Raw genomic sequence first — 12,857 nt, forward strand, 5'->3', positions numbered from 1 at the left:
TACTTGAGCCCAATATTTGGTTGACTCATGAATAAACTTGTTGAATAAAAAAGAAACTTTGAGATAACTCCAAGATTATGTTCAAACTAAGCTTTTTGGGTGATGGGTGATGGAAAAAAATTGTAATATTGGAGCGAAAATGGTGGATGAGATAAGAAGATTGAAACCCATGAAAGTGAAAAAGTATGAAGAGTTTAGAGTCTTCAAACCCTTTGCATCTTCATTCCTTTATTTGCATCTTAATCCTCTTATATCTTCGTAGGGCTAATTTGTTAGCCTTAAAAAATGGTGTGAAACCAAGGTTTGGTTAATCTTGATTTTTATGATAACAAAACAAGGTTTAGAACTAATGATCATATTTCAAGTGTGATTAGGCAAGACGATTTCCAAAGTGGCAATCACAAAGACAAATCAAACCAAGAAGAAATCATGAAGAAGAAGACCACCTCAAAGAGAAGAGTTTTTCAAGACCAAAGCTTCATAGGATCTCTTTGTAAGGTTGTTGGTGCACTAGGACTTTCATGCATTTCATTCTTTATTTATGCACCAAAATCATCCAAGAGTAATATTGTTTTAAATATCTTAAGAATTGGATGATTTCATGTTTTCAACTAAAACCTTGTATTAAATGATTTTCAAACTTGTGTTAAAAGGTTTTAAGTTGAAAATGGTTCGGTGTTGAGCCAAAAAAATGGCTCAACCGGTCGACCGGTTGAGGGAGGCCAAAAGGTTTCTTTTTCTCCCAGTGACCTTCTCTTCACGGTCAAGGTTGAACCTCAACTAGTTGAGGTCCGGTTAAGGCCCAACGGTCACTTGCCATGCATTAAATGCTAATGGCTAGTCAACTGGTCGACCGGTCGAACCCCCAATGGCTAGTTTGGCTTTTTTCTTCTATAAAAAGGCTTCGATCTTCATTGTTTCAAGAGATTAACCTTCCCAAATATTTCTTGATTATATTTGAGCCTTGGAAGAGTATATTTGAGTGCACCATTATTTCAAAACTTGCATATCTTTAGTGCACCATTCAATCCTAGTTTTTCTTGTATCATTTGAGCTTAAAGTTTTTGTGCTAGATTGAGAGATCATTCATTTGTAAATCTTTGATAGGAAGTTTCTCAAGTGTGAAGTATCACTTGAGGGGTTGTTCAAGAGTGGGATATCTCTTGAGAAGTGTAAAGGGTGCTTGGAGCCAAAAGTCCAAGAGGGTGAATTGGAACCATAATCCAATTGTATTGCTTGAAGGCTTGGTTTGGAAGCCTTGGATTAGTGAAACCTCAAGCTCAGGATTGAAGCTAGAGGAGAGTGGATATAGGCCGGGTTGCGTCGAACCACTATAAAATCTTGTGTTTGCATTCTCTTTTCCCTACTCTTTAATTTATATGCAATTGTCTCTATATTGATTATTATATACTTGCATATAATTGTCTCTTGCATTCACTTGTTTAAATTGTTAGAAAAGAGACCATCACCCCATTCACCCCCCCTCTAGGGTGATTACCATAGGTTGGATTAGCCTCAAATTTCTAACAAATGGGTACTGTGAAAAAGAAATAGAGAGTTCAAATAGGGTTTAAAATCTCGATTGAGACCAGTATGACTCGGCCAAGTCATATCCGCCTCGGCCATGACCAGTACCGAACTAATACCTGAGTCCAATATTTGGTTGACTCATGAATAAACTTGTTGAATAAAAAAGAAACTTTGAGATAACCCCAAGATTATGTCCAAAATAAGCTCTTCGAGTGATGGGTCATGGAAAAAATGGTAATATTGGAGCTGAAATGGCAAATGAGAGAAGAAGATCGAAACCTATGAAAGTGAAGAAGTATGGAGAGTTCAGAGTCTTCAAACCCTTTGCATCTTCATCCCTGTATTTGCATCTCTATCATCTTGTATCTTTGTAGGGTTATTTTGTGAGCCTTCAAAAATGGGTATTATGTAGAGAAATAGAGAGCTCAAAAAGGGTTCAAAATCTTGGCCATGACTAGTATCAGACTGATACCCAAGTCCAATATTTAGTTGACTCATGAATAAACTTGTTGAATCATAAAGAAACTTTGACATAACCCCAAGATTATGTCAAAACTAAGCTCTTCGAGTGATGGGTGATGGAAAAAAAATGGTAATATTGGAATGGAAATGGTGGATGAGTGAAGAAGATTGAAACCTATGGTAGTGAAGAAGTATGGAGAGTTCAAAGTCTTCAAACCCTTTGCATATTCATCCTTGTATTTGCATCTTCATCCTCTTGTATCTTCGTAGGGTTATTTTATAAGGCTTCAAAAATTAGTATTGTGCAAAGAAATAGAAAGCTTAAACAGGGTTCAAAATCTTGGTCGAGACCAGTACGACTCAACCGATTCATATATGCCTCAGCCATGATCGGTATCGAACCGATACCCGAGTCCAATATTTGGTTGAATCATGAATAAACTTGCTAAATCACAAAGAAACTTTGAGATATCCCTAACATTATGTCCAAGCTAAGCTCTTCAGGTGATGGGTGATGGAAAAAAAATGGTAATATTGGAGCAGAAATAGTTGATGAGAGAAGAAGATTGAAACCCATGAAACCGAAGAAATATGGAGAGTTAAGAGTTTTCAAACCTTTTGCATTTTCATCCCTGTATTTGCATCTCTATCCTCTTGTATCTTCATAGGGTTATTTTGCGAGCCTTTAAAAATGGGTATTGTATAAAGAAATAGAGAGCTCAAACAGGGTTAAAATCTTGGCCATGACTAGTACTGAACCGATATCTGAGTCTAATATTTGGTTGACTCATGAAAAAACTTGTTGAATCACAAAGAAACTTTGAGATAACCCCAAGATTATATTCAAACTAAGCTCTTTGGGTGATGGGTGATGGAAAAAAATGGTAATATAGGAGCGAAAATAGTGGATGAAAGAAGATGCATGGAAACATATGAAAGTGAAGAAGTGTGGAAATATATTTGTACATGAGACATAAATATATTCACTATCAAAGACCATAGTGATAATAATAATGGTCTTCTTTTTGCTGTATATACACTACTTTAGAGTTCGTTCAATGTTTGGTCACCAAGAAAACAGAAGGACTGATCTGCTGCATTAAAAGGTTAAGTAATCCTGAATACTTTCACTTCATTTTGCCATATGTAGTTCTTCCATTAGCTAGCCATTTGGAACTAAATCTTGTGGAGAACTTTTCATATTGGAGATGGATATGAAATTGGACCTGCCTCCACCTGATTGAACTTCACTTTCAACATATGCATTGAAAATATTTAAGTTAAGATCAGTATACTAACTAACCCAACATAAATTAACACGTATTGATGAAAACACTTATCCTTGTAAGTGAGAAAGCAAAAAAAAAAAAAAAAAAAAAAAAGGACCTACCCATTGAAGACCATCTATAAATTGACATGTTTCTCATGCAAAAATTTTCACCCCTCACCTAAACACAAAGATTTGTGATTGTTGGAGACAGTACTCTAACAATGGAGAAAGGTGTTAGTTTCCTAGTAACTGTGGCCCTCATGGCATTGGCTTCATCTTTTGCCTCTGCCTCTGATCCAAGCCCACTGCAGGACACTTGTGTTGCCATTGATGAACCCAAGAATGCTGGTATTTCTTTAGTAACCAATGAACTTGTCACTATTTTCATTAATCTTTCCATTGATGGTGGTTTCATACTAATGATGTATCTTTTCTTTTCCCTTTTTTTAAATGCAGTATTTGTAAATGGAAAGTTCTGCAAGAACCCAAACCTGACTGTGGCCGAGGATTTCTTCTATCAAGGGCTGAATATCCCAGGAAACACAACAAATCGAGTGGGCTCAAATGTCACTACAGTAAATGTTGATGCAATACCAGAACTTAACACTCTTGGGATATCACAGGTTCGTATCGATTATGCACCCTACGGTCAAAACCCTCCTCACACTCACCCTCGTGCCACTGAGATCCTCACCGTCTTGGAGGGACACTCTTAGTCGGCTTTGTCACATCCAACCCTCAAAACCGCCTCATTAGCAAAGTTCTAAACAAGGGGGATGTTTTTGTGTTCCCTATTGGTCTCATTCACTTCTAATTCAACATTGGGCACATTAATGCAGTAGCCATTGCTGGTCTGAACAGCCAAAATCCAGGTGTAATCACCATAGCCAATGCAGTATTTGGATCAAATCCACCCATCAATCCTGATTTCCTGGCAAGGGCCTTCCAGTTGGACAAGAAGGTGGTCAAATACCTTCAAGCACGATTCTAGTGGGGAAATAGAGAAAATGAAGAAGCTAGGAACCTTTGATTTGCAAGCTTGAATGACTATTTGTGATGTTTAATTACCTCATTACAATCATCCTAGAATAAGAGGGTTTATTACTTTCTTTTGTAGCTCTTTTGGTGTGGACTCTGGTCCTAATATTAAAATAAAGCAGTTTGTCTGTTAGGCATCTTCTACTCCTGTCTCCATCTCAATATTTGTCTTAAAAAATCTTATCCAAATCTTTGATATTTCACTTGTGGAAAAACAACTGGATCACAAATCTCAGTTGCTTGATTGATTATATACAGTATATGCAGAATTTTGATGAAGAAGCAATACTTGACTGATTGTAAAATAGTTCTACTGTTACTTCCAGCATACTGCTGGCGGAATTGGTGATGAATAAATGAACATTGAGGCAACAACTGCATACAATTCAGAAATGGAAAGGTGCCATTTTGCTTCTCTAAATTATCCCACTATAACCCATCAACTAAGATCGAAGAAACTAATTAAGATGTCCAGATAAACCATTTGAATGGTAGGAGAAGCACAAGTGTCATGAACATAGTGAAGAAAGAATGGAAAAGAAAACAGTTTAATTTGAGTTTTCATTTTTATCTGAAGTTTTCGTCATGTACTCCATGATGATAAGAAGTGGAAAGAAAGTAGATTCGAATTCATGCAGCAAACTTCTCACCTCAACTTATAAAGATCTAATGGGTCTGACACTAATCACAAACTGATCATAGATGGTCTGTCCACAGGGTTACTCCTTTAGATTTACCCTCGAATAAGTCCTAAAACCCAAAGATTATGCAGAGTCCACTTTGAGTTGAGGATGGGAAAGGGGTGTAGTTGTTGAATAAGGGTTCGACCTTTAAATTAAAAAAAGGCCATCCATTGAAGACTTGGAAAGCTTGGAAAGTGTATCTGCTTACCTTATGTATAAAACATAGACTAATCTGAGAACTTTATCTAAATAATTGGTATTTTTCCAATGCAAGGTTTCTTGCTTCTTACCAAAAAACACAGATTTGATTGTTAAAGAAAACTTGTAAACAAATAATTTAGAAAGTCTTAGTTCAAAGGTGTTTGTTAAGCATCTCTTTCCCTCTCATAATACATAAATAAAGTCACTATCAAAAAACATGATAATAATAATAATAACTTTTGAGCCAATTGCTCAGATAGGGCAGGCTGCAAGTAGTCAAAGCTTTTTTAACTGAGGAAAGCCCAACGAGCATAGCAGAAAATCTTTGAATTTATCCCAATATTTCATTAAACTGAAGCAACCCCAGAGCTTATCCAAGGATTTTTCACTCAGTGGAAGGCACATGAGCTAGAAACTCAGAACTTGGCTACATATTCAATCTCATCAGCCAATCTCTGGACACTTTCAATGGTGAATTAAGCTATATAGATACTCATTAAACTGAACCTACACAAGCCTCATGGAGTAACCATGTTTGAAATGGGTGGATTATTGTCTAGTCCGATGGCCTACTCTGTAATCTTCTATTTGCTTGTCTATACACTACTTTAGAGATTTTTCAGTGTTTGGGTACTAAAACTAAAAGAGCAGAAAGCTCTACTATTTATGTTATTGCATGGATCATGTAGATTGATATGAAATTTGACCTGCCTCCACCTATAATTGAACTCCACTATCCACACACTCATGGAGAATATTCTAGTTAAGATCAGTATACTAACTAATCCTACATAAATTAAAATGTATTGGTGTAACTAATTGTCCTTGAAAATGAAAAAAAAAAACTACCCATTAAAGACTTTGTGAGTTTATGCAAAGACTAACTCACCGATTCTGGTCTATAAATTAACATCTTTCCCATGCAAAATTTATCACCCCCACCTAAAGATAAAGACTCTGATTGTTGGAGACAGTACTCTGACAATGAAGAAAGGTGTCAGCTTCCTGGTTGCTGTTGCCCTCATGGCATTGGCTTCCTCTCTTGTCGCTGCCTTTGATCCAAGCCCACTTCAGGACACTTGTGTTGCCATTCCTGAACCCAAGAATGCTGATATTTCTATATATGTATAGTGACCAATGATCTTATTGCCATTTTCACTACTCTTTCCATTGATAATGGTTTGATACTAACGACCTATCTTTTCTTTTCCCCTTCTTTTTAAATGCAGTATTTGTAAATGGAAAGTTCTGCAAGAACGCAAACCTGACTGTGGCCGAGGATTTCTTCTTTCAAGGGCTGAATATTCCAGGAAACACAGCAAATCGAGTGGGCTCAAATGTCACTACAGTAAATGTTGATGCAATACCAGGACTTAACACTCTTGGGATATCACTGGTTCGTATAGATTATGCACCCTATGGTCAAAACCCTCCTCACATGATCACTCACCCTCGTGCCACTGAGATCCTCACTGTCTTGGAGGGAACACTCTTAGTTGGCTTTGTCACATCCAACCCTCAAAACCGCCTCTTTAGCAAAGTCCTCAACAAGGGAGATGTTTTTGTGTTCCCTATAGGTCTCATTCACTTCCAATTCAACATTGGGCACACTAATGCAGTAGCCATTGCTGGTCTGAACAGCCAAAATCCAGGTGTAATCACCATAGCCGATGCAGTGTTTGGATCAAATCCACCCATCAATCCTGATTTCCTTGCCAGGGCCTTCCAGTTGGACAAGAAGGTGGTTGAATACCTTCAAGCACTATTCTAGTTGGAAAATATAGAAAATTAAGAAGCTACCAGCCTTTGCTTTCCTTGCTTAAATGACTATTTGTGGTGTTCAATTACCTCATTATAGTCATCCTAGAATAAGAGGGTTTATTTCTTTATGTTGTAGGTTGTTTGATGTGGACTTTGGTCCTAATATTAAAATAAAGCAGTTTGTCTATTAGCCATCTTCTTCTCTCACTATCCAATGCCATATCCAGGATTACCCTATGTTTTCATTAAAAAATCTTAAACAAATCTTTGAGATTTCACTTGTAAAAGAAGCAACTGAATAACAAATCTCAGTTGATTGATTGATTAAATACAGGATATGCATAAAACAGAACTACTGTTACTTCTAGCATACTGCTGACAGAATTGGTGATGAAGACATGAACATTGAGGCAACAACCCCATACAATTCAGAAATGGAAAGATGCCATTAATTTGCTTCTCTAAATTATCCCATTATAACTCCCATCAACTGAGATCGAAAAAACTCATTAAGATGTCCAAGTAAAACCATATGAATGGTGGGAGAAGCATAAGTGTTATGAAATAGTGAGGAAAGAATAGAAATGAAAGCCCATAAATCTTATGACATCCACTGTAAACAAACCTCTGACCCCAACTTCTTATAAAGATCTAGGTCATGACACTAATCACAAACTGATTATAGATGGCCTGCCCACTGGTTTACTTCTTAGCTTTACACTGGAATAAGGCCTAAAACCCGAAGATTATGTAGAATCCATTCAAGAGTCTAGAGCATAAGTTGAGGAGAAAAGGATGAGAAAGGAGTGTGATCGAAGAATGGTTCAACCTTTAAATTTGAAAAATGACATCCATTGAAGACTTGGAAAGTGTAACTGCTTACCTCACCTATAAAACATAGGTTAACCTGAGGACTTCATCTAATTTATTGGTATTTTTCAAATCAAGGTTTCTTGCTTCTCACCAGGAAACACCGACGTGATTGTTAAAGACAACTTATAAACAACTAATTAAAAAGTCTTAGTTTAAAGGTGTTTATTAAGATCTCTTTCTCTCTCAAACCAAAATAATAATAATAATAATAACTTTTGAGCCAACTGCTCAGACAGGGCAGGCTGCAAGCATAAAAATCATGGCCAAAGCTTTTGTAACTGAGGAAAGCCTAATGAGCATAGCAGAAAATCTTTGAATTTATCCCTATTTTTCACTAAAGTGAAGCAACCCTAGAGCTTATCCAAGGATTTTTCACTCAGTGGAAGGCACATGAGCTAGAAACTCAGAACTTGGCTACATATTCAATCTCATCAGCCAATCTCTGAAAACTTTGACTGGTTAATTAAGCTATATAGATACTCATTAAACTGAACCTACACAAGCCTCATAGAGTAACCATGTTTGGAATGGGTGGGTTATTGTCTAGTCCAAGCCTGCACTTACTCTGTAATCTTCTATTTTCTTGTCAATACACTATACATATTTTTCAGTGTTTGAATGGTAGTAATATTCAATCTACTATTTATGTAAATGTATGGATCATGCAGGTTGATATGAAATTGGACCTGCCTCCATCAATAATTGAACTTCACTTTCCACACGCATGGAGAATTTTCTAGTTAAGATCAGTATAGTAACTAACTAATCCTACATAAATCAACATGTATTGGTGTAACCACTTGACGTTGAAAGTGAAAAAAAGAAAAAAGAAAGAAAAAAAAGAAAAGAAAAAACTACCCATTGAAGACTTTGTGAGTTTATGCAAAGACTTTACTCATTGACTGGTCTATAAATTAACATCTTTCCCATGCAAAATTTCTCACCCCCACCTAAAGATAAAGATTGTGATTGTTGGAGACAGTTCTCTAACAATGAAGAAAGGTGTTAGTTTCCTGGTAACTGTTGCCCTCATGGCATTGGCTTCCTCTCTTGCCTCTGCCTTTGATCCAAGGCCACTGCAGGACACTTGTGTTGCCATTGATGAACCCGAGAATGCTGGTATTTCTTTAGTAACCAATGATCTTGTCACTATTTTCACTAATCTTTCCATTGATGGTGGTTTGATACTAATGACCTATCTTTTATTTTCCTTTTGTTTTTTTAAATGCAGTATTTGTAAATGGAAAGTTCTGCAAGAACCCAAACCTGACCGTGGCTGACGATTTCTTGTATCAAGGGCTGAATATTCCAGGAAACACAGCAAATCTAGTGGGCTCAAATGTCACTATTATAAATGTTGATGTACTACCGGGACAAAACACTCTTGGGATATCACTGGTTCGTATCAATTATGCACCCTATGGTCAAAACCCTCCTCACATTCACCCCCGTGCCAGTGAGATCCTCACTGTTTTGGAGGGAACACTCTTAGTTGGCTTTGTCACATCCAACCCTCAAAACCGATTCATTAGCAAAGTCCTCAACAAAGGGGATGTTTTTGTGTTCCCTATCGGTCTCATTCACTTCCAATTCAACATTGGGCACACTAATGCAGTAGCCATTGCTGGTCTGAACAGCCAAAATCCAGGTGTAATCACCATAGCCAATGCAGTGTTTGGATCAAATCCACCCATCAATCCTGATTTCCTTGCAAGGGCCTTCCAGTTGGACAAGAAGGTGGTTGAATACCTTCAAGCACGATTCTAGTGGGGGAATATAGAAAAAGAAGAAGCTATCAACCTTTCATTTCCTTGCTTGAATGACTATTTATGATGTTCAATTCCCTCGTTATAACAATCCTAGTATGATAAGAGGGTCTAGTTGTAACTCTTCTGGTGTGAACTTTGGGCATATTACTACAATAAAGCAATTTGTTTGTTAAGCATCTCTCTCTTCCTCTCTGTTTCTCTCTCCCTCAATACTACATTCAGGAAACTGCATTACAGTTATTCAATACCAATTAATTACTACTACTGATTAAAGCCTGTTTAGTAGTGATTTTAGGAAACATTTTTAACTTTTCTAATACTTGAAAATTTATATCATTCAAGCGTTAAAAAAGCTAGAAACGTTTCCTAAATTCACTGCTGTTATTTTTAAAGTATTAAAAAGGCTAAAAACAATTGCTAAAATCACTATCACACCATAATCTAATTATTGATGATATATATATATATATATTTTTAAGATTGCTTTGTAGGAAATGCATATTATAAATTTTTTTTAAAATATGTTCAGAGAATGTTTTGGCAATGTATAATATAACAAAAATGTGATAGTTCGAAGAATCATGTCATTATTTAGATTTTTAAAAGTGATTTTCAACCATTTTTTTAAGATTGCTTTCTAGTGTTAGGAAAAGCTTTTAGCCTCATTCAAAATTCATCCCAAAGAGGAACTTAGTGTATTAGATTCATTAATGAATGTAAGCACTTTTAAAAATAATTTGAAACTCAAATGCTAATCCAATTTTATGAATTTATGAACAACAATTGGTTCATTATTTCTCTTATGCGCAAAACCATAATTATCCAAAAATTTTCATTCAACAAATAAACTCCAAATCAAGAAAGAGTTAGTGCTTTTGTTTCATTAACAAATATTTAATTTTAAAAAATAGTTCAAAATTAAAAAAATAAACTAATTATTGCCAGTAATTCAAGGAGTAATATTTGCATCCCCATCGTCTTGTATCTTGGTAGGGCTATTTTGTGAGCCTTCAAAATGGATATTGTACAAAGAAATAGAGAGTTCAAACAGGGTTCACAATCTTAGTCGAGATTGGTACGACTCAACCGAGTCATATCTGCCTCCACCATGACTAGTATCGGACTGATACCCAAGTCCAATATTTGGTTGACTTGTGAATAAATTTGTTGAATCATGAAGAAAATTTGAGATAACCATAATATTATGTCCAAACTAAGCTCTTTGCGTGATGGGTAATGGAAAAAATGGTAATATTGGAGCGAAAATGGTGGATGAGAGAAAAAGATCGAAACCCATGAAAGCGAAGAAATATGGAGAGTTCAGAGCCTTCAAACGCTTTGGATTTTCATCCATGTGTTTGCATCTCCATCATCTTGTATCTTCGTAGGACTATTTTGTGAGCCTTCAAATATGGGTATTGTGTATAGAAATAGAGAACTCAAACAGGGTTCATAATCTCGGTTAAGACTCGTACGACTTGATCGTGTCATATCCGCCTCAGCCATTATCAGTATCGGATCGATACTCTAGTCCAATATTTGGTTGACTCATGAATAAATTTGTTGAATAAAAAAAGAAACTTTGAGATAACTCCAAGATTATGTCCAAACTAAGCTTTTTGGATGATGGGTGATGGAAAAAAAATAGTAATACCAGAGCAAAAATGGTGGATGAGAGAAGAAGATTGAAACCCATGAAAGTGGAAAAGTATGAAGAGTTTAGACTCTTCAAACCCTTTTCATCTTCATTCCTATATTTGCATCTCAATCCTCTTGTATCTTTGTTAGGGTATTTTGTTAGCCTTAAAAAATGGGTATTGTGCAAAGAAATAGAGAGTTCAAACAAGGTTCAAAATCTCAATTGAGACTGGTATGACTCGGCCAAGTCATATTCACCTTGGCCATGACCGGTACCGAACTAATACCCGAGTCCAATATTTGGTTAACTCATGAATAAACTTGTTGAATAAAAAAGAAACTTTGAGATAACCCTAAGATTATATCCAAACTAAGCTCTTAGGGTGATGGGTGATGGAAAAAATGGCAATATTGGAGCGGATATGGTGGATGAGAGAAGAAAATCAAGAAAGAGTTAGTTGATTCGTGCCCAATTGGTGTCTCAGCTGATTCGTGTCCAGCTGGTGCTCCTTGATTGAGGGAGTAATCAACAAAATTTATAACCTATTACACCATATACTAGGGTAGCAAAGACAAAGCTACTATAGCATAGTGGCTCTAGGATCGTCCACTGGGATGGGTTTTCACTTCACAAATGATATTAATTCAAAGCTGAATTGGTGCCTTTTCATTTCAAGGTTAGCTTAAGAAAACATAAAGATGTTTGAATGAAAAAGGTTTGGTTTTAAGCTAACCAAAAATAGTAACTGATTTTACTTACAAAGAAAAGTGTTTCTTGGAGTTCAGATCACTAGGCTCAGGTTCCTCATACAAAAAGGGAGTTCCGGTCACTTGTTTTTTTTCCTCGCATTAGAGAATTAACATATAGTTCCTTCTCCAACCGGTGTTGTACAGATGCTTCCCATTAATGGGTTCAAACACTAAATCTCTCTCACTGATGCATCTTGCAATGGCTCATACCTCTCACCTAGCACTTGCCATTCAAGGTGATCTTTAACCTTGGATTACCCGTCAAAAGCTCGCAAGAGATAACTAATGGATGTCTTCTTGGAGTCCAAAAGCTTACCAAGTGTTGGCTATTCTAGAAAATCCTACCTTCAAACCACCTCCTAAAGGCTCGCAAGGGGTAAACTAGTGAATCTCCATGGACGGAAATCACTTGCCTTACCAAGTGTTGGCCCAGGTGAATTAAAGGCGTTTTAAGTTAACTAAAAAGATAAAAACCATTAACGGGTCACACTTTCTCTTCATTAAAAACTAAAACAACAAAACTTCCAATTTATGCATGTGGAAACTTACCCGGTTTTCCTCACTCCAAGAGACAAAAGCTTAGCCTCTCATCATCTGAGGAAAAATCCTCAGAGTTTGGTTGGCTAGAAATAAAAAGAAATGAAAAATGAAAGAGAAGGAAAAACAGAGCAAGGCTCTGTATATTCTATATATTGATCTATATTACATATATATGATCCTGATATATCTCAGCATCCCTTTTTAGTGTTTACAAGAGAGTTTATATAGGAAGGTAATTTACCCTTCCTTGGATACTTCCTAGCTAAGGAATTACATGAGTGGCTGAAAACAAGGAGAAAATGGAAATTTATACAAAAATATCTGAAGAAAAATATCCAAAAG

The 12,857-nt window shown here is 36.3% G+C and overlaps 2 protein-coding genes and 1 pseudogene across 2 annotated transcripts; all 3 read left to right on the forward strand.

Moving 5' to 3' along the window:
- The first annotated feature begins 3,447 nt into the window (after positions 1-3,447).
- LOC100261451 (germin-like protein subfamily 1 member 7) lies at positions 3,448-4,440 on the forward strand (annotated as a pseudogene).
- A 1,728-nt stretch (positions 4,441-6,168) lies between these two features.
- On the forward strand, positions 6,169-6,976 carry LOC100251041 (germin-like protein subfamily 1 member 7). The gene is made up of 2 exons (XM_059742665.1): positions 6,169-6,287; positions 6,406-6,976. Exons 1-2 carry the CDS (start codon positions 6,169-6,171, stop codon positions 6,953-6,955), a joined length of 669 nt encoding a protein of 222 aa, XP_059598648.1. The 3' UTR covers positions 6,956-6,976.
- A 1,807-nt stretch (positions 6,977-8,783) lies between these two features.
- LOC100240807 (germin-like protein subfamily 1 member 7) lies at positions 8,784-9,659 on the forward strand. Its single transcript, XM_019224923.2, has 2 exons — positions 8,784-8,937; positions 9,050-9,659. Exons 1-2 carry the CDS (start codon positions 8,811-8,813, stop codon positions 9,583-9,585), a joined length of 663 nt encoding a protein of 220 aa, XP_019080468.1. The 5' UTR covers positions 8,784-8,810; the 3' UTR covers positions 9,586-9,659.
- The last annotated feature ends 3,198 nt before the right edge of the window (positions 9,660-12,857 follow it).

The sequence above is a fragment of the Vitis vinifera genome, chromosome 14 (assembly GCF_030704535.1).
Source record: "Vitis vinifera cultivar Pinot Noir 40024 chromosome 14, ASM3070453v1".
NCBI classification, from domain to species: Eukaryota; Viridiplantae; Streptophyta; class Magnoliopsida; order Vitales; family Vitaceae; genus Vitis; species Vitis vinifera.